We start from the raw sequence: 25,800 nt of genomic DNA, 5'->3' as shown, positions 1-25,800 counted from the left end.
AGATCGCCGACCGCTGAGGACCACACAGGCAGCCTGCATCAGCACCACCCGCTGCACCAGCTCCATCCCGGAGCTTTCTCCCCTGCTTCGCCGCCCGCTTTCCACTGAAACGGCATCACAACCAGCAACTACGGCTCCCGGCACAATTTTCCAAACCTTCATCGAACGTGTGACAATTCTTATTATTATCTGAATAATAATAATAATGCTGGTTTCATTTCTCCAATGAAAATCCTCATCGGAATTATTTAGTAAATTTAAAGCTCTCGTTGAAATATTTACCTCAACAAATATCACTGCTACTAACACGTGTCTAGAAAAATTAAGCAGATGACGCATCATCTTCTTTACTCCTCTGTATCCAAAGCACCTTTTGCATGATTTTAAAAAAAATACAAAACACTTTTCTTAGTATTGTAAATTTTGAACGGCACCATGCCCAGCTTTCCCAGCAGCATCCTTCCTTTCCCCACAATTATCTGATTTCTCTTCTCTTTTCAATCATTTCAATCGGGGGAACGGACAAATTCTTACCGGGTCCAATTAAAACTTATTTTCTGTTACTTTCTGTCGTCTGAAGAACACAACCATAAAATAAAGCGAAAAGGCACAGAAGCAGTCGCACAAAAAAATGGCAGATGTGGGGCACTAATGCCAGCAGCCCAGTGAATTGGTGTGAGTGTAGGGGTCAAGCTGCGGGCTCACCTTGGAGCGCCGAGCCCCTGCCGACCACCCTGCCGGCTACCTAATACCATTAGTAACCCTTAGATGAACATACTAAATTGGCCTTTTGTTCTCCAGGAGCTGATCCGGCCTCACCAACTCACTGGTATCACGGCACCGAATGCAGATGGTGCTGGTTTTCTCTGAGATGAATAGCGCGCTTGAGAAAGCGCTGCTTCATCCCGAATCGCCCGATCTCTAAAAGCCGTCGGCGCGGCATTATCTTATTTTATTGTATTTTTTAAATTATGTCGCTTTTAAAAAAAACTGGAAATAATTCTTTAGATTTTTCTTTTTTACCAGTTTATTTACTTTTAAATCTGAAATTTAACTAAATGTGTGTCATACATATAATTTAGTATAAAAATGTGAAACTCTTAATTTGCAAGATTGTTCAATGTTTGATTTCACCGGCTAAAAATTATAAATGTAATAAAATTAGGAAGCTAACCTAGTTTAAAAAAAAATCTAATTAATTGTGGGTTTAAATAATTATCTCAATTAAACACGTATTGCTAAAAATATCAAAGAATCAAAATTTCAAATGTGCATCACTAATAAATCATTTCTAATTAAAAACATAACAAATTTAGATTTTAAACATACATCTCTTTAAATTCAAATAAGTGCAAGGAAGGGAATGACTCAAATTTAAATTACAATTAATAAAACAATCTTTTCATTGTTGTGACAAGGGCACAGACACTGATTAAGTGTTCACACAAGGCCGTCTATGAAAACAGGCACCAAACGCTGCGAATTAATTCAAGTTGAGAGCCTAAAACAGGTCCAATCTAGGTGAGGAGGAGAGAAGGGAAGGGAGAGACGAAAGTGAGCGGAGCAGCCAGCTCTGTGGCCCAGCGTGATCACATCAGCGCTAGTATCAAATTAACTCTCTGACTTTGAAATTTATTGATCTGCTATTAAGACACTAGTGAACTTGATGAAGTGAGTGCTGTAGGTGACTCTGGGACTTCAAAGTGTTGCACCAGCCACATAAAACAAGCCACTTTGATCCCGGCTCCGCTCCTCGGATCTGGAGAGGGGGCTTCAGAGGAACCCCCAATTCTGCTCTCCTCTCTTCTCCCACTCATCCCGGGCCCGGGCTGCGGCTCTCTCTTTCCCTTTCCACATCTGTTGATGCCCCAAGAACCGGCAAAGCACCGCTGGCACACAGTGTTCAATCGCACCAATGGAGAACGCAGTAGTGCACAGTGGTGCAGACAGATGTTTTTTCTGATTCACTGAGAAATCATAATAAAGCAACACACACACACACACGAACACCAAAAAATGCAATACGATGTCAAAACAACAACTAGACTAAGGCGGCCATCTAAGCGCAATGGCATTAAAATTCAGTGTCGATAAGAAGGGGATTCTTCATGCCAAATACGGCATGTAATAAGGTCGACGATGAGAGAGACAATGCAGAGTGGAAGATAGCGGTACTATTGTGTGGTGAATACATCCCCCTCTTCGCTTAAGGCAAGTCTTCCCACTACATTAAATATTGTGTGCTGCCAATCACACCTGCCTTTTTTTTTTCATTTTGTGCCACTGGGTGGAGGTAGTAGTTAATGTTTTCAACATGCACTCTTATCACTACAATATACCGAAGCAGACACAAACCACAGCCGGCCCACAGAACACCACCTCATCTCCACAAACTAAAAACATTACAGGACAAAATACAGGAAATAAATACGGAAAAAAAGCAACAACTAAATAAAATCCTATTTGTTTCCTCTCATCATTTTGCAACAAAACAGCCTACAAAACTTAGGTTTGCCCTCCACTGAGCTGCTAACTTAGCGGGATCAAGTAAAATAAATATTAACGGCTAAATTAATCATCGGGAGGACAGTGTTTGCACTCAAGCTCCAGTGCTCAAAGGCAGGGGTGTGTATGTGTGTGTGTGTGTGCGCTTGCGCGCGAGTGTGTCTGCACTTGGAGTGCCGGGGCTAAGCTGCGTCTGTTTAATTAAGAGGGGTAAAACAGATGACAAATGCGAGACAGTTAAACATTTAATGTGTGCTTATCTCCCCCCTCATTTATTTAGTTGGGAGAGATTCAGAGTGGGTGGCGTTTAAGAGTGATGTGCCGGCGAAACGCTGGCGGAATTAGAACGCAGCCCCGTGCGCCGCGAGAAGTCAGCAAGCAGCACGCAGCCATTTCCTGACAATTGTTTTGACGTTTTGCAACTTAATTCTGTTTGATGGGAAAGAAAGGGATTAGGTAATAAATCAAATAAACACAAATATGGATTCTGCTACACAGCTGTTTCTGAAAAGCAAAAAAAAAAAAAAAAAAAAAAGGAGGACAACGTAAATGACAGCGTAACTCGATTATGGATAAAGTATTTTTAGCATCATTGCCTAAATTGTCAAAACAAACCATGCAATTAAAAATGCAACTATATCAAAGGCCTAGTTTCTCCTTCATTTCACCTGACAAAGACTTAATTTTTTTTTCTGGTTGATCCCCATTGTGTATCTCGTACTGATGCACATTGCCTAGAGTCAATGTCAAATCCCAGCTCCAAAAGTCCCGCAAAAAATACAGAACGAACAGTGCCCGCGGCACACACATTCCTTTTACTCAACCCACTTGCAATATCTCACCCAAAGTTACCGTTTCCACTGTGACAACGTTAAACTGAAAAACAAAAAAATATTACATACCTAGAATATATACTCTACCTATACTGTGTGCGTGTGTTTATGTAATATATAGCGTCTGTTTATCACAGTATGTTAAAGAAGGGAAGAGAAAAAGAGAAAGAGATAAAATGGGGTGGAAGGGGTGGTGGGAGAGAGAATGGAAAGCTAAAAAAGCACAAAAAAAGAGAGAGTGAGAGAGAAAAAGAAGAAAAGGAGGAGGAGGTGGAGGAGAAAAAAAGCACTGTGCCAAAAGCATATATAAGAGAAACCTTCACCAATTAGTGGGGAGAAACGGGAGAGGGAGCTGCCGCGGCGTCGGCACTCAAAGAGCCAGGCCTCGCGGCGAAGCTGTCATGTCGGCAGGATTGATCAACAGGCCTGCTATTTCTAATGGCATGTTGTCATGAAGCTGCAGCCATGGGGAGCCACCTGCCTCAGTCCTCGCACAGCACTCCGTGTGTATGTGTGTGTGCGCGCGGTGTGTATGCATGTGTGTTTATGTGCATGAAAGATGGTTTTGGGGGGTATTTCAGCAGCCATGCCTATTCTGTGCCCATATATCTTTTACTAACAATTTGAAAACAGCCTGGAATCCTCCTCCCACTCTCTGGCAGTCTACCTTGCCTACCCCTGAAGGTGGAAGAAATGTGCCATCTTGGATCTTTCTTTATTCTCACACACAGCAAAGCCAAGCTGAGGTAAAATCCAAAACAATGGAAGACCACAACAATAAAAACAATAACAATAATAAAAATAATAATCATAATAATAATAGATTAAATTTGTCTTTTTAATCTTCACAGGGAATAATTACTGTCCGACAAATATATTCCTCAGTTGTACGGTATGAAACACGACACTACAAGTAAAGTTATCCTGTCTTTGATTAAAGCTCGTTTCCGTTTCATTAAAAAAAACAAGAAAACCCAACAACAATCTGTCTAAGAATAACCAGACAATGGAAGCTTGCTTGTAAAATGCCGACCCAGAAAAAGCGCAATCAAAAAACGAGAAAATTACTTTGTTGAAAAACGTCACGTTATCCCCGTTTTCAAACTGCTTCACCGGGCCACACAGCCCGCACTCGCTAACAATAAAAAAGTCAAATAAAAGTTACAGAACTTGAGAGTTCAAGGTAGCGCGGGCTACTTGGAGTGCGTGTCACGTACAGTTAACCTTTTTATCGGGCATGCCTGTGGTCTCATCAGTCGATGAAATTCTTTGCCCGCGGCGGTGGCTTAGCCGAGGGACATGGACCAATAGAAAAATATTTCATTGTGTTAGCATTTCAAATGGCGAGTGGAGGGTGGAGAGGAGGGCATTTGGAGGGGCGGTGGGGGAAGTCGCTCGAACCGATCGTTGCCAGCGGAATTAATTGCCTATTCTGAGAATAATGTCCCTTAACCACGATTCTCGGAGGGCCGAACGCTAGCAGAGGCCACTTTTTTTTCTTTTTTTTTTGTTTGGTGTCTTCAAAAAGACGAGCGCTTAGGGGTACTGGCCGTATTAGGGGTTTAGCTCAGTCCCCTTCAGGCTGGGAAAAATAATCAGAAGCACTGAACCAAACTCAAGTAATCCGTACTCCAATTAAAAACGGCGAACCCATTACACTGAACATTAGCGCATCGACAAATAAAAACCTTAAAATTACGGCTAAATTGATTAAACTTTGCCAAATTCTGACAAATATTTGGAGTATTAGCGCAAATTCACTTTAGGAGAGACAACACGAGAAATTATCCTTCTCCGTTCGGCTATCAGCCAGTGCTCGATAAATGGCTCAAGATGGCGCGACCCCAGTGGTGCTTCTATCCTTTTATTTAAGGGGATTTAAGTTCAGGCTCGGCTACACATTGGCCAAGCATATGCAATGACCCTAACTGATATTGGTGCATCTTTTAGCCAGATCTTAATCTAACCTTTATAAAGCTGTGCAGCTTTTCAGACTCAAAACAGCATTAAGAAGTAGCATTGTTTGGTGCGAGGAAAGAACAGCCCTGGGAGACGACGCCACAGAAAAGCTGGGGCAAGGAGCCCTCTGGAAAAGCAGCTGCTTATGCACTCCACTCAGTAGACAAACAAACCAAAACCCAACGGCTACGAAGGGAGGGGAAAAATTTATTTTTTTTCATTAATTTTTTTTTTTGAAGACAGACAGGGCATCCCAAATGCTACCTCCCTCCACATCGACCTCTACGGGCCCATTCGCGCTCGGTGTCAATTTCATCCCTCGGCAGATGGACGGACGAATTCGCAGCAGTCCCCATTACACGCCTCTCCTTCGCTCATTGTGAATTCAGTCAACGAAGTCAATCTTATTAACTTCCGCGCCGGTTCACTCATGACATTTTCTTCAATTTTCTCGCCAACATCAAAAACATCAATTAGCAGCTCGAAAATGGGAAGGAGCGAATGACAGAGTCCGATAACGCAGCCTTATTTGAAGCCGAGGGTAAATCTATTCTCCAGTTTTGAATGTGTTCATTACAATTGCGTTTTCAAAGAAGACCTCCAAATAGCAAAGAAATTAAATTTATCTCCTAGAAATGTCCAGAAATTGTTTTTTTTTCTTCCCTTTCTTTTTTTTTAAATCCTGTGTCTATCTCTCAGCCTCAGTGGGTGACACAAAGCATTGTGGTGCTACATTTTCTTTTTCTCATTAGAACAGATCACAACTCCCACAGAAGTTGAAACCCTATACTGTAACCTCTAGACTAACCCGTAGAAATTACTTTAAAAGGAGTCCAACATTTCTTTGGGAAGAAAAAAGAAGGCGATAAAGTAGCCTGCCCGTGACCTACGGATCCAACAAAAATACTAGACGATAAATGCAGTATCTATTTTTTACCCTACAAGGGGAGCTATTATCAGATTAAAGGAATAAAACGCTTTACGGGGAAAAAACGCTAGGGCTTTTCTTTTGTATTTATCAGTTCTCAAAATCAATCTTCACACGAGCATTTATCATTTAATTTACACGGCACCATTTAAAATGTGCTGTTACATTTTGTTTGTCCTGCAGCAACATTGTCACACGAATTCTGCAGTTATATTCATTTATGCCAAAAAAATTATAAAATTTGATTTTAAAATATTTTTGATACATCCAGGACTATTTTTAAAGAAATCTTAAAATCGCTGTTTATTAATAAAACAATTTTTATCATGAAATTTAAGAATGCATCATCTAAATATTAACAACAACAATAATAATAATAATAATACTACAATTAAATAATTTTTTTACAATAAAGTAGCATAATTACGTAAGTAACATTTGCATTTTTTTATAAACTATATTTTAAAATAGACTTACATTGAATAAATGTAATAAATTTCGATTAAAAAAAACAAACGAAAAAACAAACAAATCACAACCATTTTATCCACAGCCTCATTGATCATTTCCTGCTACTCCACAGCACAGTTACATCAAAATGTGAAATACAAACCTACACATTAATGAAGAAGCTCTCTCATGGCTCAACTCCTCTGCCTCCCATCACTGATGAACATGTAACTCAATAAACCTCGGCCGGTAACCTTTAAGTAAAAGGCTATTTTTTTGCCGATATCCAAACATTGTCAGACGGCTTCCTCATGCTTGAGTTACATCTCCGAGGGGGTGAACAAAAGCAACTTTAGTGGCTGTGGAAAGACACTCGCAATGCGAGGGGGGGAGCGGGCCGGTCGCTTACGGAGATGTGCGTATCACGTTCCTCCGGCCCATTGATTTCTGATCTTTTGACATTATTTAGTAGCTTTTTATTTTCTTGCCCGTCTTTTATTCCATGTCATAAAAGACATAAATGTCCAAACAAGTGATGTTGGGAATATCTACTATCTGTCAGAAGAGTAGGCTTTTCCCGGCATTAAAGCGACCGAATGCTCTGACGCAGTGCCGAGAATCGGCGGGATGAAAATATCACTCTTTGTAATGGAGGCTAATCAGATTTCGGATGCCGTTTGCCTTCTAGCTAAAAGGAGATGGAAACGCTTGGAGCAATAGGGCTGTAACCAGTATACTTAAGAGTTCATCGCAATCCTGACCTCGACACAAAAGGCCTTGCGTTTGTTTTCTCACACTAAACTGGTATGTACGGCCAAGAAAAACGGGACGCGGAGTCAAAATTTTAATTTATTCCTAATGTCATTTTAATCTTTATTTCAGTTCTAAATAGACATGGCTGAAGCGGCGAAGCCGGCATGCTAAACGCAGAGGAAAACGAGGCGATGCATCTGTAACACGGCTGTCGGCTGAATGTTGAACACACAGTAGTGATCAGTTCCATTAAGCGGGGATTTGATCATCTCCCCCGTGCGCTTTCACAGCCCGGCTTCAGATTAGATCACTGTGAAAATGGTCAAATGGTGTGTTTATCTCTCTGTAATTATTTTGATGCAGATGACAGAGATTGGTTGTTTGCATGTGGTTAGATGAGTGTGCACAGTGTGAGCCAAGGCATGCACACACACTCTCAGGCAGGCACGCGAGCGTGGAAAGAGCTGAATGGGTACTCTCAATGCCATTAACCCATTAGATAATTTCAACAAAGGCCTGAGAATAATGTTTTATGTGCAAGGGGGGGAAAAAATTAATGTTCTTGCTGGGCAACACAAATGGACTTTCAATGAGATCGAAAGCGAAATCCTCGGACAAGAATGGCGTGTGTTGAGCTAAGCTTAAACATGTAACCGCTGTGGTAAAAACACTATCTTACCTTGACAGAAGTAAAAAATATTTTGTTGCGCCCCTAAAAACAAATCAAAGCAGACTACGTGCTTTCATAGGAACACATCTTGCAGAAAAACAGCAGGAAAATGTGTAATATCGTCAGTCAGTAATGATGTTATGTCTAAAGTTTAAGTTCTCTCTTGGCACCAGCATAATTGAGGCACAGCTGATCTCCACTGTGTGAAGAGGACGTTTTTGTCCTTCCAGCCTCCGCTGCTCTCAGGATGCCCCCTCTACCTCGCTGTGACCTTGAGCGAAACAGCCTTAATCCTGAAGGGTAATTTTAAGATCTATTGCACACTTCCGAGGCTGATAATTACATTCAGATTTTTTATGAGATCATGAGCGTGATCTTTCGGCTCGCCCTATAATCACCTCTATTTTCACTTCACTCAACTTAGGCTGTGTCACTAGATTACCGGCCCTTCGTATCTACCTTCCCAATTACTTTTAAGAGTTTTGGATGGACAAATTTGTGCTTTCATGTCCCGTGTTAGCAGATGAGTTGCTGCTTCTGGCCATGAAAGGAGAGTTTTTAATGAGCTGAGGTAAGGTTAATTGGTTCACTAAGATCCTCTGAGTCATGTGCCTCTATATGAAATGAAGTCCATTTCCTGGAGTTTCCCCCGGACGTGTTTAATAACAAACACTTCAGCCCAATTTTCATGTTCCAGGGTGCAGGGAGAAATACAGTGAAGCTTGGCGAAGGTCTGTGTGGAGGGGGTGGAGGTTGGTTGTTTTTAGTTGTGTTACTTGCCTATACTATTAACGCCATCGGTGTTTATGTTTCTTCTGAGACCAGTGTGTAACTTAACGAATGCAATTATTGCTGTGTATTTCACAGATACCTAAAAGCTAAGTACCAGCAAAATATTATTCTGCGGCTTCTTTTTAAAAAAAAAAATCTGAAATCATATGAGGCTGCACACTGTACTTATTCACTGTGGTTGCTTGTCACATAGACCACAGTTGGGTTTCGCTTGGTTTTCTGTTCTCCAACAGTGTGTAAGAAGAGCTTTCATCTGTCGTCTAAGCTAATTCTGCATTTATCTATGGCGTAATATCCCTAATATTCCTAACACGATGTTTACTGAGGCAATGCACGCTTGCACATCTCAATATTTGCGACCATAAACTGCAAACAGTCTCAAACTCTGGCATTCAGCCTTGACTGTGGTTAAGAAAAAACACTCAACTTTTTGCATCTGTCAGGCTTGCACCAATGCCAGTGTTTAAAATAAACAACCTTGGGAAAACTATGGTTGCATTTATTGGGTTTTTGTTGTTATTTATTTGATCTTTTGCGCCAGAAGAAACACAATCTTTAAGCATTTAGCCAGCGTATAATTGATAAGACACAAGAATATGCTACTGATAAATATAATGCTATTTGGCAGTGAATGGGTTCAATATCAGCATCCCTGGCATGTACACATATCAAGTTTACCCTCAAAGTATGCAGCAGTTTCAATTTGGACTCCCCTTTCCCACTCAGGCTCAGTTCCAGCTGCGTGCTTTTCTATCAGGTTTTTCACTCCAGTATGCAGGCTAGCTCAGAACATGATCGTTCCCATATGTGTTTGCTCATCATGGGACAATGAAACTGCATGAAGCTTCTGCTATTGTTATAACTTCCCAAACCATAAGGGTAAATTCGCAGCAACTTGCCTTCACTTCAGCGCAAGGGAACGGCTGCACACACGCACACACACATCACACTGTTTCACTAATCTCCTGCAAATGACTGGGCCTTTCACTTGCTATTAGAAACTACATGATCTGAATCTGCCCAGACTAAAAGACCTTGTAATCAACCCTGGTGTAAATGTGTTAAGTTCAGTGTCTTGTTGAGGGGGGTTCAATGGTCCTGACAGTGTAATTACGGGTTGCCGCCACAACGCAGCGGCCAGCACACTCAGCGCTAATTCAATCCATCTTCATTTCCAAGAGCAACGCCCCTACCATTGATGGATAGTTATCATTAGAGAGTGACAAAGCACTGAAACAACTGAGGCGTGAGCAGCAAAGTGCGTGTGTGCGTTTGTGTGCACACCGGCAGTGGAAGAGGTGTCCTCTCTGATACACACTGCTGCCCCAGACAGCAGGATTGTATATTACAACAGTATGAATACAGAGAGATGGGATGGTGAAGAACTTTGGGTCAGGGAGCAGGGTTGCATCCTTCACACACACACACACACACACACACACACACACACACACACACACACACACACACACACACACACACACACACACAAATAAATACACAGAATACCCGCACAGAGTATGTGTACGTGTTCACAAACACGCACAAACAGTTTGGCTCGCTGTGACCCCGACACACAGAGAGGCTATGGCTCAACTCACCAGCCTTTTATAGCATGCTGCTCACACTGCTCAGACTCACACACACACACACACACACAGGTCTGGGCACCATCTGCAGCCAAACACTAAACCACAGGCTGTGATTGAGGCAGACTGGCCTGCTCCTCTATATTTTCAGTCTATATATTCAGTCCACCCTGGGCTGTATATCTTAATTATGTGCTCTACCTCTTTTCCTAAAAGAAGCGGTGATGGAGTCTGCCAGTCAGGCACTGGAGCAGCAGCAGGCCACTGAAATGAGGCCCTTCCAGTCTTTATGGGGCCTCCAGCTCAGCCACTGCATCATTACACGACTTTTAAGCTCTGGACAAAAACACAGTGGATGCCTTGTTCCCCGTGTCTTTCCTGGCGTAACGCTGCATAATAGAAGCGATCCTGTTTATGGCATTTTTTCGTCTCAAGCTGCACGCCTTCAAAACAAACTGGAACTCCGAAACTTTTCGGGAAGACTAACAGGCTGTGAAAGGCTGTAATGAGTAAATAGCTCAAAGGGTAGAAGGGGAACAAATAGCCAGAAGGATTTTAGCGCTGTGCTGTGCTCACTGATTTGTCTTTTCTCTCCTAGCGGGTTGCAGCTTTAGGGTCGCTGCCGTCTAATACACACGCGCGCGCGCACACACACAGACACAGGTTAGGCTTTGCCGTTTCAATGACTCAATCGCATCTGGAGCTCTCCATCGATTGTGGTCAGTGACCCAGCAAAGGCCCATGTGGCGAGCGCCTTGCTCCACCTCTCCGAATCAGACCACATTCAGAAAGGAAATCAGTATCATGGCCGCCCCTGTCCATTAACCAGGAGGTGGTGCTACCGGGATGTAGAGCACTACTTCATCTTTTTGCTTACATAGCTGAAAGGCAGACAGGGATTTGTTTGGTAGGGGTTTTCATAATAGCGGGGATTTAAAAGGCTTTTCTGACACCTGGAGTTGTAGACACTTCCTCAAAGACACAGACGTACTCTGTTTTACTGTCGGTGTCGATTTAGCGGCAGAGAGCGCTGAGAGGTTCACAGTCAGGTGACGCTGCCTACTTGAATGCATAAGATTCTCAGACTTGTGATCTCTTGTTCAGTTGGCTCACCGAGAGGAATGAATGGCTTGCTGCATAGCTCCAAACTCGCATGCACGCACACCCACGCAATTAAATCTGATGCTTACTCATGCACATTGCTAATGTGCCATTAAACGCTCACATGCGCTGTGCATTTTATGCAGCGAGCTCTGGCGATCGGTACGCATAACATGGAGGCATGAGCTCAGCGGCCAATGTGCAGCCGCAGACTGGCTGGCCTGCTTGCAGACCCTGCAGTTTGTTTAGCAACACTCCTTTTGACGACGCCCGAAGGGTGCAATTAAGCCCAATTAGAGCCTGTCGGTTTTATTAAGAGGCGCAGACTGGCCAGGCTCGGGGGCAGTGAGGGGTAGGAGGGAGGAGGAGGAGGAGAGGGAGGAGGAGTCTGCAGCACCAAGCTATCGCTGCTCTTGAGAAACTAGGCAAGCACCACTGAGGGGAAACTGGTGTAAATACACTGTATGCCAACTAAACAGGACAGCTGTGGCAATTATGACTAGGTTGGACTTTTTAAAAAAAGCCAAGCACCGGATCAAGTCCGCTTCTGCAGGTAACCTCTGTTCAAATGCAGAGAGATTACCATTGTGATGGCGCACAAACGCCGCTTAGAAGCGCAATATTGTGATCAGAGAACCTGCAAGGATCAATGGATGACAAAACCAACTCATCTATAAATACTCACTGGCTACAGTGAATGCAGACATGTGTGGATGCAGATGTCACAAAGCATTTTCGGAAAGGGGTTGGGGGGGTGGCTGTGTAGTTATGCGATTCTGCCCTGATACATTAGTGTGGCAGTGAAAAGAGCAATACAGCTGGCTTGGAACAAAAACTGCAGCATCGCTTTCATCAGCAAATCAAAAAAAAAAAAATAGAAGAAGAAGAAGAAGAACGCAAATGAATGTATCATTTTCTCCCCCCTCACAATTCCTTTTCCGTCGACCCCTCGACAGAGATGTTTACAGATAGCTATCATTCCCCCTCTTTTTCACATTTGTGCTTGGACATGTTTCAAAAGACCGGGCCTTTTCATCTCCCCTCTCGCTGTGAGGAAATTTGCTCCTTAATGGCTTTCAAAACAGGAAGCGCAGACAATAAAAAAAAAGGAGAAGTGAGAAGAACGCTTCGCTCCCCGGTCACCCCCCCCCCCCCCCCTCCCACCCCCACCCCTCCTCCTTCAGTCGACGCATCCTTTGCGGAGCTGAGTGCTGCGGCACACTGCTGCTCTGCCAAGGTGCCAACTGTGCCAGTCACACTGACCTCCATCTGCAGGCAACTTGATACCATCTCTTCAACCGCCGCGTACTCCCACTGAATGGGTTTGCTCAGTCACAGTGAAGTCTGAATGGCATTCAAGGCTCAGGCTTGGAATTGTGTTTCAAGTTTGTGTGCTATTGTATTCTTTGTTCACAGCTGCTGTGTTACAAAAAAAAATCCTTTATCACTAAACTGAATACTAAAACGGTTGTACTGGAGGAATGCACACAGGAATACATTACTGCCAATGTGCAAATCATCCCACTATCAGGCAAATTAGAGACGATTTTTAAAAAAAAATTATTTATTTATTTTAAAACAAGTCTTTATCAATGACCCTCGGAAGAGTAAGGCTGAAATGCTACGGACCGGCTCAAATTACTACTTAAAGATGGTCTCTTGCCAAGTGCTAGCCTTACTATTTTTAATAGTATATGTAGGTGTCTGTTTACTCATGTTGTATTCATAATTCCGCCTCCTGCAGGGCATCCGTGTCCACTGAGTGCCCTTGAACATGCCATGAGTAGTCTTTCTGCGCCTCAACTAAAAAGAAACCTGAAAGACAGCTACACACGCTTCCGCACAGTTGGATAAAACAAACCTTAACCACACAACTCAACCTCACCAAAGAACTGGCTTTTTTTCAAAAGATGTTCAGAAGAGTGGTTTTTTTTCCGTTTTTTTTATCTCCTCGTCTTTGCTTTTTCTCTCCCTGGGAAAAACAAATGCATCATTTTTCAGTTTAAAAAAAAAAAGAAAGAAAGAATCTTTACTCCCTCCTCTCCCTCCCATTGTGCCATTTCCGTGTATGGAAGTGTTCCCTCCCATTGATTTTCTCCCAGCCAAGGCCCTACCCAACACAAGCTGTTTCCTTGCTGGTGTCATCTCCTTGTGCCTTTCTCCTTTTAACTGTGCTTTACTCTTGGCATAATATACAACTGCCAAACTGGTGATAGGGAGGGAAGAGCAATGGGAGGAAAAGCTGATAAATGCACTCAAAAGTTTTGGCTATTGATTTCTTTTTGAAGCAGATAGGGAATAAAGAAAACTGTTCAAAGCTACAGAGAGGCCCTTGTTTTGATCACCACTACAGTCGAGCCAGTTGGTAATGTTGTTGGTAGTAAGGCATTGTGTGTGCAATGTTTGCTTTGTTGTGCATTGTGTTACAGTTCAGCCAGAAGGCTTATTAAATGCAGAGGCCAGCATGCAGTGCTATCACTGATGGATGCAATCATAGAGAAAAAGGTTTTAATTCCAATGGAGGATGTCAAAGTGAGCACACAAAACACTCCAGCTGTGTGAGGAAACACAAAAAGTTTTTAAGTTTATAGCAAGGGAAGGAAAGGCAGGACTGAAATGGAGGAACAGTGGAGAAAAAGAGGGACTGGAATATCCATGGCATCCATCTACTTAAGACAGGACACCGCAATCAAAGGTGACACAGTGCAAAAATCCAGATATGGAGGGAAAAGCTAAGCAGGAACACTTTCCAGCAGCAGCCTCTGCTCCCCTACTCAGCCAGCCCTCTGTGATGTGTGCCTGTGTCCACTGGGGGCTACAATTAGTCCATCAAACTCATTCAAGCCGGGGATCCACACCGCCTCTCCAATACCCCTTTCTGATTCTCCAAAGCCTGCGCTCCTCCAAAGAGACAGGCAACTTGTAAGACTAGGGGAGGTAGCCTTTGATGTGCCAGGTTTTACCTAGGCCTCCCTTTTTGCTCATATCAAGGCTGAGGAGATATAACAATTAAAATGGCGGGACAGGCTGACGTCGCGGCACGTGCTTGCACAGGCATGTGCCCACCTGTGCGCCTAGGACACTGGCCTTTGCAAATAGAGGGAGCACCACAGCCTGCTGGAGCAATGAGAAGTCACATGCAAGTTCAGATATGCTCTTTATGCCAGTGCTATAAATCTGTCGTGTGGCTTCTCCTGGCTTCATATTGGCTGCTCCCCCCACCTCGTTTCCGTCTGTGTCTGTCAGTTAGGCGCTTTTTTCCCCTGTAGCAACATTTCACAACCTTTTTTTGGCCTGTAGCAGCTTAAACTAATCGAGAATTTTCATTATTTATGAACTATTTAATTAATTTATAAAGCAAAAACATCCTCCATGTTGTTGTTGGATTTTTCTTTTCATTTTCAGTTTAAGAATCTGCAGTCTTTCTGTTTTGCATTAATTAAAACTGAATAGCTTGGGTAAACAGGTAATCTGGAGGTGCCATCCTGGGCTATGGGAAGTTCTGGTGGAGATTTTTCTGACATAACATATTTTATGGAAATTTAAGTGTTTTTTTTTTTAAAAATGTTTCATTTCATAGGCTTTTATTTTAAGTGTAGTCTTTCAAAATCACCCCTGACTTGTCATCTGCGTGTCAAAAGACAGAATGTGTCCAGAACCCAAAATGAACAAACTCAGAGCCTGTGGTTCAGGGCGAGCTGCTGCGTTTCGTTGTGTAAGACCCAGCTTCACTTCTGTCTTTGCTCCAGTGGGGCTCGGTGGCAGACAGCCAGGTAATTACACAGCACTGACTACCAGCTCGAAGAGAAAGGGCCAATACCACACACACATACACAAAAACACTTATTTGCATGCCCAAAGTATACAGCTCACACAGTCCCACCTGCACACACACACATAATCTGTCTTGCATTCTCTCTCTCTCTCTCTTCCCTCACACACACACATGCACACCGTCCCTGCCAAATACAAAGACTACATTATGTCAAGGAGGATTACAATGACTCCAACCTGACCCGGCTCTGCAGCCGCTCTACCTCTGGCGTGAGTCTCCCTGAATTTACTGTTTGGGGCTAAAAGACTGTCCAAAGTTTAAACAGGTGTATACTTATGCAGATGCAACAAGGCTCAAACATGTGGTCTGCATTAGCTGCTGCAGTGAAGCCAAAGCTGGAGCAGGAACCAAGCCCAGCTTGTCACTTGGGGTTGGTGATCTATTCACTTTCCATGAATTCGGGAAGTGGACACTTCCTCAAATTCCAATATAAATGAATAAACGAGACGCTAGAAACATATGCTTATTTAATCTCCGGCATAATTCAGAATTGTGAGTGGACTGCTTTAATTATTTCTGAATTGTTGTAATTGAATTCATGCATGGGAGTAATGGGTTTAGCACTGCTCAAGTAAAGAAATAACAAGACAATCAACCACACTGAGCGCTTTTATCGGTTTTATTTAACTGCTTTAATCCTCGGCGTTGAACCCAGAGGTGCGCAGAGATCGCAGCGTGACGTCACAGTTTCACAAAGCAGCGTAACGGAGTCATAACAAACTCTGCAACAGTCTGAAGCCTTAAAACCACTTGAAAAAGCAGATATTCTTAATCATCATCAGGGCTGCAACTACACTAATCCCAATAGGCTTGCCACTTCCTTTGAGTTAGACTTCAAATATGAAATCATTAAGACTAAAGTGATATCTCGCTGTAGTGAAATGTTTGTTTTTATTATCACATATTTAAAAAAAAATCTTCACATGAAGCTGTGAAGTCAATGAATCTATGGCCAGGGAGCAGCAACAACACGAGTTAGCCATTTCAATCTGACAAAAAGCACAAAAGATTCAAGGAGTGAGTCGGCATAAAGGCAAGTAAATTGCACCAGCAAAACAAAAGGGAAGTCATGCTTCAAGGAAGCAGGAGGTATTCTCTCTCCCTTGTTGGTTATTCCACACTATTTTTTTTCCAAAGAAAGGATCTTGTTTTAAAAAAAAAAAAAAAAAGGAAAGAAGGCATGGATTCCAGTGAATGCCAGTGAGAATCAAGCAAGCTATTCATGCTGCCAGTTGATTTAGGCACGCCTCGCTACACACCAATCAGCCCAGCCCCGGCCTCGCCAGCCACTCACTTGTCTGCCATTCCAACACAAGATGGAGACAGTGCCAAAAGTTCCAATTAAAATATCCATTTGTGATGTCTGTGCAAGAAAAAAAAAAGAAAAAGAAAACAAGGACCGGGCTTTTTCGATAGCGTAGGAGAAAATACAACAAAAGCTGCCAAAATTCTGTGGACAAGCCACATACTTAAGAGTTTTCTGTCTACACAAACTAAATAAGTACGAAGAGTGTGTATGTAGGCAGAATGTGTGTGTGAGGGAGACAGGGAGAGAGACGGACTGAGCGTGTGCGTGCACGGGAGTACGAGCGTCTTGTTATGGAGGAACAGAGCATGTTGCAGATAAGAGGGCGATGCTGTTCAAAGAAAAAGGCAGGCCGGTAAAGTGCGCGCCGATTCGACATCATCGCCTTACTGTCCCTTAATGAGCCTGGAGAGGAAGTCTGGTGTCCACAGAATGGGCTCCTGTCTCACTCCAATCACGCTGCCGGGCTTTTTATTCAAATCTCACACACAACTGTCACGCAGCCAGTCTGGCCGCGCTGTTTATCTTACTCCAGGAGGATGTTAACAAGACAAATGAATGAATAAATACACAAATAATGCGTTTAGGTAATGTTAATAATGTATGAATTGGAAGCTGCTTTTTGACAGTAGCGCTGCACTAAGGATTCTTCCCAACTTTGGTGACAAGCTTGTTTATTCTTTTCCCAGCATGCACTTCTCTGCATCTTTCGAAAGGCACCGTCTAGCCAGCGCTGGGCATCTATAGCACATCTCGCTGATGAGAAAAAGCGGTCTGACACATTAGTTTAGACTTCTCTCCCATGAAAAGCAGCCAATACCCTGAGTATTGAGCCATCTCTCGCTTCATCCAAAAACCTCCAGGAAGATGATCCTCCTTAATCTCCCACAATGCAGCTCTCCTTTTCACCCCATCATCATTCCCTCCTGCTATTACTTGACTGATTCCAGTGACGTCTTTAACGGGCCGTTCAATTAGAGCAGACGTTTCAGAATGGCTGGATAAATAAATACAAAAGCGTGCTCACACCTGCATAGCTATGCAAAAAGCAGTCGTATCACAGCGTCACCTGCCTCAAAGAAGTGTCCCAAACTTCGAGGACTATTAGAACAAACAAAAACAAAAACAACAAAAAAAGGGAAAACAGGAGCAGAGGGGGAAAAATAAAAAAAAAACACTCAAAGAAACTGACTGAGTAGGAAAATAAGCATCACATCAAATTCCCTCCCCGGGCCGAGACAAAAGCGAGGCCTGGTACTCAGACACTGTCGACTGTGCGCACTTGGAAGACGGAGGGAAAAAAATAACAACCCGCACATCAAAACCAGAGCCAAACAAATCCAAGAAAAGTTCAGATAGGTCTTCATTGGAACCGCAGAGAGGAACAAATCAAATAAATTGGGGGGTTAGTCTCGTTCAGGCTGCCCCGACAAACCAGGAAACACGGTTTAGGATATATGAGGAAGGTGACGGAGGACGATGCTAAATGACTCAGAAAGCAGATACCCCGTGTTTACCCCTGCAAACTCCAAAAGAAAAGCCCCCTCTCCTGTTATAACGCGGGTGGGAGAGAGAAAACTGAATTCGAGGCAGCTTAAGTGCTCTCTGGAATCACTCAGCATTCCACCGTCTCCGACACATACACATTCACCGAGTCGAAATTTGACTGCGACAGTGTATTCATCCATAACTGTAAATTGTTCTTTGGGGAATTTGGCGGGGCTTCGTACACCCCACAACCCCTTCCCATCTTTCCCCGCTACAGTCCCTGTATCCTTGGCCTTTCCAAAAAGCTGTCTCCATCACTCTCAATCACAAGCTGCTTGCTCATATGTAAAGAACAGACAGTTGCCAAAGCAATTGTGGGATCACTCCGTGCTAAATCATTATAAAACCAGAAATATCTGTGAGGCCACAACAGTGATCCGGGGCTTATAAAGACGAAGGCAACAATAACTCATTGCCTATGTCCTTGAAGCACCTTCTGCAGTTGGATTATTGATTGCTTTCTGATTACTGTTTGCATTTATTAAATCTTTTAAGTACATGTTGCTTGTCTCAGATGCCTTCTGTCTTTCTGCTCTATAGGCCACAACTTATGTGCATCAGCACTGCTAATAAAGGGTTTAAATATCTGGGCGGGAAAAACTGGCAAAACTTCCAAAGTTTTTAAATTTTACTTCAAGACTTTAGTATGAAAATTAAATGGTATATGTTTAGGAGACAAGAAAATACGCCTACCACTGCTTTTATTATTATAATTTCTAAATTTAATTTCCAATGCCATATTGTTTTATTTGCAGGCTCTACTACAGTAACTTTGCGTGATTAAGGCTTTATACTGCCTTGGTCCGGCCCCTCGGCTATTCCACAGCCCTAAAGCGCCAGGGCTGGCTGGGATATATGATCTCATTGACATCACTGACAGATAAGAGTGGAAAAAACTGTCTAAAACCCACCCTCTGGAGCAGTCTGAAGTCCATACGCTACCCTCACAATTTGAAAATTTGGCCATTTTAAATACAAGCGTCCATCATTCTGACAGCATGAGAGAATATAAGGAAAAGGACAGTAGATCCAGGTTCTAGTTACCAGATTTCTCTTAAGTGTACGTCCAAGTCTTTGATATTAAACAGTAATATATACTAAACACCATGCCTGTGCTGACTCAAGGATCAGACAAACAGCTGCTCCCCAACTTTGCTACTTGCCCCTGTTGTAGTCTGGTTGTTGTTGTAAACTGACAGTTTCCTACATAAAGAAAAAGCCTGACTTCTCTTTGTTGTGGCTCAAAAAAAAAGGCATGCTCCTCTGAAAAGTGATTTTTTCTCAACTACAGAAGGCTGTCATTTTGAAAGAAGCACAATACTGCAAACACACCTTCACTAGTTGTGTGTGTGTATATATATATATATAGAGAGAGAGAGGGAGAGAAATATATAAATATATATATTCAACCGCCCGCTTTTTTAAAACTAAAAAAAGGGCAGTGATACCTGCACAACATGCATGCTACAAAGAATTTGTGTATGTGTGTGCATGTGCTAACAATCAAGAGCCAAAAAACACTAAATTCTGCAGGCCACCCCTGGGATATATTCTCTAAATCTCTTCACCCCGTTCTCTAAAGTTCACTTCCAAACTTCCTGGAAAAAAAGGAGCAGAATTTTCTGAGGAAACACAAAGAGGGTTAGTGAGAGTAATAACAGCACGGAGTAATAACATTTTGTTTAATCCCGCACAATTCTGCCTCGTACCACAGTGAGAACAGCAAACCGGCGGTGCGGCGAGGCGGTGCGGCGAAAAGAAATTGCCACTCCTGCAGATGGACCTGTGTTAGCAGCAGAAGTAAGAGGTAGGAGTTTGTCTGCAAGAGAAACGCCACAAACTCCTGAAAAGTTGCCATGAGCCACTGCTACCCTCCCACTGCCTCTTCCCTCCTCTTTGTGGCTCGGCTGAAACCTCAGGCCTTTCCTTACTACTGCGGGGAGGGGGGGGGGAAAATGAGGTCAAGGATCGCCTTACTCAGGCCTGCCTCCCCTATGGTCACCCCCTCTTCACCACCCCCCGCCCCACTCACTTAAAACCTCATTCCATCACTGTGGCCAAATCCGCCTCGTCCGACTCTCACTCCGCCCTCCACCGCTCCGAGTTTCATTTCTTCCCTCCCCTCTTCTTTGCTACCACCCACCCTGCGCACTCAACCCGGTGCTAATTGGTAAATCTGTTGAACCATGTCATCCCTAACAATGAGACACCTGGAGCTCTGTCAAAACAAGTTTCTCTGTGAAACGGCCTCCAGTGTTAATACAGTAGCGTACCGAGACGCTGAGTCTGTTGTCACTCGCGAGGCTGACCACAGAAATGCAACCAGGGATCGTCCTATCTGAGGACATGTCTCAAACGCCAGCACACCCCGACTGGCGGCATGTGAGGATTGGTTTGTTGTAAATTAAGATTATTCATTAATATTACTCCTGAACCTTGACCCTGTTTCTTTGTGCAAATAAACTCTGACTTGATTGTCATGTTTTTCCAAAGCCTACTTAGTTAGGGGCTTTCGATCCACTCCTTGAAAGCCTGAAAGTCAGAGCTCAGGGTTAAATAGAGTCAAACTCCTGAATGCACTCACATAAAAGTTATATCATAACCCGACTATCTATCATCTAAATAAGTCACACCTTAAACACAAGGACACTACGCACACACACTCCTGTAGACAAAGATTTGTTTGTAAGACACGAGCACACACACACACACACACACACACACAGAAAAAGACAGACAGGCACACCCAACAGTGATCCTTACAGACCTTGTCAAACAAGTTCTAGCAAAGGCACTTGTACAAGAGGGGAGGGGGGGGGGGGGGGGGGGGGGGAATCGTGTCAACGTCGACGGAGGAATGTTAACCACATTAACAGCTGATTTCCCTTCGGCCTGTTTTAAAGGGGCTATGTTTGGGGGTTTTTCCCTCCTAACAACAAAGGCTGCACATGGTGTGCAAAATCAACAAGCAATTGATTAGTCAAACAATTCAAGTAAGCAATCTAGAGAGCCACGGACGTCTCAGAGGAGATTAAGACGTCTCTGATGGGCTTCGTAATGCCAGCCTCTTTCTGACTTCCCAATGCCCGACTGAAGCAAATCAAAACAAGGCTTAGCGATGTCCTCAGAATGTCAGCATTGCAGTAGAAACAGGACTAACTTTACCTGTGAGCTTTAAAAAAGATTCCACAGAAGTTGTAACCAATGAGTTGCTGCTCTTTGATAAAATCTGGACCCAAATGCCAGGAATAAGGAAAACTCTCAATATTCAAAACAAGTGCACAGACAGTGGCAGAGTTAAGGGTGGCCAGGGGTACCCACTGCCCTCAGTGTCTAAAACAGTTAGCCAACCCACACAAGCAAAAATGAAGCCGGCAAAGGAGTTTTGCATATACAAACAGAACTGCAATTTCATCCAATTGATCATATTTTCAACTCCAATAACCTCATAAAAATTATTTGAAACAGCAATAAAAACAATAAAAAGTATGCAGGGTAGTCTGCATACTAGTCTCAACCTGGCTACCCCCATAAAAAAGGTCTTACCCTGCCACACATCTAAAAAGGACGTTACCCATTAAAACATGCATTATTTTTTTCTTACTCCTCTTTTAAAAAAATGTTATCACTAGAAAGATCTGGAAAGTAAAAACAGTCACATGCAAAAACATTTTCAAAGCTGAAAACAAAAAGAAAAAGAAAAGAAAATCCAAGAAGTTAAATGGATGTAAAAGAATGAAGCCTGAGCACCGTCCCTCCGGTACCATCTCCTGGATGAAGGCATTTTAGACATTCAAAAAGCACATTAGCATTAGAGCAGCAGCACTGAATTAGCGCAATAAACAGCAAAGCATAATCATCATCATCATCATCATCATCATCACCAGGATTTCATTTTTCATTCTTATTTTTGTTGCTGTTGTTTTAAATCATCAATTATCAGCTGTTAATTTGTGTGTGGAATCAACCAAAAATAAAATCCAAGAAGATATTTTTGGAATTCAAAGGTCTCTCACCAAATGAAATTGGTGAAGGCTCAGATCTGACTGTCCGGGGAATTCCCAGCGGAAGGGCCCCTGTAAGGCAAAGATGGACGTTCCCAAGTCACACAATTATATCAGCTCTCCATCTCATCTATTCTTTCTCTCACTCGTACACTCTCACACACACACGAACACACAGATATCTGCACTCAATCCCAGCCGGCCAGGTTTTATGCAGAAAGCAACGTGTTCTCCCTGGAAATAACGCATCCCCCTGGCCTTTTAGTTATTTAAGCAACTGCCTCATCTCTGCTGGCTCAGCTTTCTCCTGGGTGCACGCTCGGCCCCGTTATGACTAATTTTACTCGGAGAGAATGGGAGAACACTGGCTCGGCACGGGGTTACGCGGTTGTCAGTACTGGCTGGCTGGTTGTTCAAACAGTGTTTCACTTTGGTAGAACATTTCATCTCCTCAGCATGCGCACCTTCACATATGTTCAGCAGCAGTCAGCTGATCTGGGGACTTAGCGTCGCCACCATTTTGGCAAAAGCTCAAAATATTTTAACTGCAAACAGGCGACAGGATGAAAGGTGTCACCAGTCGTGCTTTTACTGATGGCAGAACAAATTACGCCTGAAATAAAATGATGGCGACTTTGAGTCCCCAGAGCAGAATTTTCAGGTGTTTTTACCTCTCTGATATAGGCATTAAAATTGTGAACTACATTACTAGGTTTTCAAATACCGATTTTTTTCTTTAAGAGGCATTCAGAGGTTAAACTGGCACATTTAAAAAGATCGATAATTTGCCTTAAAGTTTGGGATTATGGAGGACAGGAAGAGAAGAAAATAAGGGCTGGAGATAAAGAGCCAAGAGGGCGAGACACTTAACTATGTCTTTAAATTTAATACGCACACTTGACAAAATAAATTAAATATTTAACAATTTGTATTCTCACTAGGTGGCCTGTTAACAAGTTATCAGGTGTTTTAACACATTAAGGTGTTATGTTCCAAATCCTAGGAGCACGAAGACTCTGAGCTTTGTTGTGGTGTTGTTGCTGACTAAGCCAACACTGAGTGGATTGTCTGTGGGAACAAGCCACCATCCAGACTGCTGGACAGATACAATGACTGAGGTGCTCTCATTTTCATTGTCACAGTTCCCGGGCCTGACGCCATGTCTCAACTGCCTCAGATTTTGGCCCGAGCCGATGATGTAAGCGTGACCCCTTGAACAAACTCCTTGTCTGGAGAAGACGGCGAGTGACAGCGGACAGTCACAGCTGTCTCTAATCTGAGAGCTGGACGGCACCGCCAAGAAGAACTAGCCTATGTGGATGGAATCTTCAGTGGTGTCACGTGCTAAGTTGGATTTACATATTGGTGTATAGAATGACAAAATGCAGTATTAGTATTAGTAAACTCAACTAAGAAAATACTTGCACATAAAAGAATCAGATGAAAATTACTTGTTATGTTTGAGATGTGCAGTGAAGGACAAGGATTGATGCACGTGAACAAAAAGAAGACAAAAGGTGGGGTGGAGTAGAAGAGGTTATTTAGAAGAAGGCTTAAATGCAGAAGGAAAAAGCAGCTTAAGGCTGACATAAGCCAGGATAGAGAAAGTGCGCTGGGTAAAGCCTATGGACAGTTTGTGGGTGGTGGCTGCTGACCACGGGGTCGCTAATTAACAAGAGAGAAGGCTAGGCCTCCCGGAGGCCTGGACGATTGTCTGGACAGCCCAGGTGCATGGCCCATTCAGACCACAGGAAGCTCCCTTTATCCCTCTTCCCTCAAAATGGACAGAGAAGTGTGAATGTGATCCTGTCTCTTTCTAATGCTGACCTTGAGCAGCAGTCGCACGACTATAATAAGAATCCACTGTGGTCTGTCTTTTCTGAAAGCATGGCTAAAGCTGCTTTTCCCCCCCCCAACCTAATATCAAAAATATGTCACTTTGTATTATTTTCTTCCCAGCCTCCTTCTAGTATAGAACCGGTGAGAGCGAATGGGAGTAAAATACGCATGTTCAACAGTTGCAAAAGCTCAGGTGGGAGGTCTTACAAGCCGTAAAAATGCCCAGATTCCATCACTTCCTCCACACTAATTACCATACACTTGGAGCGAGTGCCCTTCTTCTCTTCATCCCTGAGCCCATGCTTCACTTCCTCTGACACACACACACGCACACAATGGCACACAGCGAGGTGCAGTCGGGAAATGGTTAACACTCCAGCCGTCCCCTGCTGCCAGTGAAAGCCCACAAAACAATGGAGACATTGTTCGTCCAGGACTAGACTCTAGACTCTAGGGTTGTGTACGCGTGTGCATGATTGTGCACGTGGATGTCAGAAAGTAGACTGTGTGCGTATGCTCTTAACATGGACATGCCCACCCACCATTCCCAGAATAGCAAATTAGGAAATGTGATTCAATTAGAATGGCATATCTTGGTTTCTTGGTACTGGATTAATTAAAATTGAGAAAAAAGAAGAAAAAAACTTTCTGAAAGTTGACAAATGATGCCATGACATTACCAACATGAGCCTGGATTTAAGCTACGGCAATACTGTTATGCCATCAACACATGCTGTGTAAGAGGTGGATTTCCAAAACAATCTCATGTTGTGACATGTTGTGTTACCAGTTAACGCAATAATCCCTATCTAAATAAAAGTATAAGACTGATTAAGTCACGCATATCTACTCCAAAACCTATCAACCAGCTTCAGGCTACTTCCTCTAGCCAAGTGTGCACAAACAGTCTTCAAGACCACAGTGTCAAATTAAACCCTCACAATAAAAAAGGCAAGTTGACAAAGTAAGGACTGTTTATGATCTTTCCCTCAGGAGCTGTGTGAGGCATAAAAATGTTTCTTGGAGTCTCTCCCTCTAGAAATACACATCAATAGGCAGATAAATATTGAATAACTTTCAACCAATGGCATGAAAGTTCAGCAGCGGCAGGTTTTGAGGCTGCCTGCGGGGTGGTCAGGCACTTCAAAAAGTCCTGCGTGCCCCCCTTTGAGGGCATGGTAAACAGGGGCATACACCGTGCCCTCAGAAAGACCAGCCGGCGTGAGGTCACTTCCTCTTTTTCTTGGCTGATCCTCCAGTGCTCCACCTCGAATGAGCCTTCCAGACAGAAATGACACCATCTGTCTGCATCTTTGTCCCTGCCCATCTCTCTGTGCCTTAACTTTCTCAGAGGCTTTATCTGCAGGCATCGATGTCTTTCCTTCTTTCTCCGTCTTTATATTGTTGTTTTAACTGTCTCTTGGTCACTCAGGCTTCAGATTGCTGTTATCGACAGGCCAATCAAGAGGTTCTTATCACTGTCGAAGCAGCCTGTTAGCGCTCCAGGCAGGAAGAGTCAAGGTGATTGAATGTTTCTTTGCATTTGTAAACAAAAAGAAGCTACCGTTTATAGCCCAATTGATTGATAAGGGGATCACGTACTAGATCGTGCAGACCTACATCTTGTAGATGTAAAAAAAGAAGACGAAGAAGAAGAAGGAGGGGGAAAAAAGGGCTTGACCGATGAG

At 43.2% G+C, this 25,800-nt stretch overlaps 1 protein-coding gene across 38 annotated transcripts in view; it reads right to left on the bottom strand.

The window, feature by feature from the left end:
• The window catches only part of tcf7l2 (transcription factor 7 like 2), an 87,838-nt gene that overhangs the window by 29,019 nt on the left and 33,019 nt on the right, over window positions 1–25,800 (bottom strand). For 25 of the 38 annotated variants that reach the window (XM_080305066.1, XM_026178595.2, XM_080305068.1 and 22 more), the window contains exon 5: window positions 22,286–22,345. The exons of the other annotated variants lie outside the window; for them this stretch is intronic. In XM_080305066.1, coding sequence (XP_080161192.1) covers window positions 22,286–22,345 — 60 coding nt within the window. The remainder of the gene's footprint in view (window positions 1–22,285; window positions 22,346–25,800) is intronic. 38 annotated transcript variants of the gene reach the window in all.

The sequence above is a fragment of the Astatotilapia calliptera genome, chromosome 8 (genome assembly GCF_964374335.1).
Source record: "Astatotilapia calliptera chromosome 8, fAstCal68.1, whole genome shotgun sequence".
Lineage (NCBI taxonomy): Eukaryota > Metazoa > Chordata > Actinopteri > Cichliformes > Cichlidae > Astatotilapia > Astatotilapia calliptera.
This window is presented reverse-complemented; position numbering and strand designations above follow the sequence as displayed.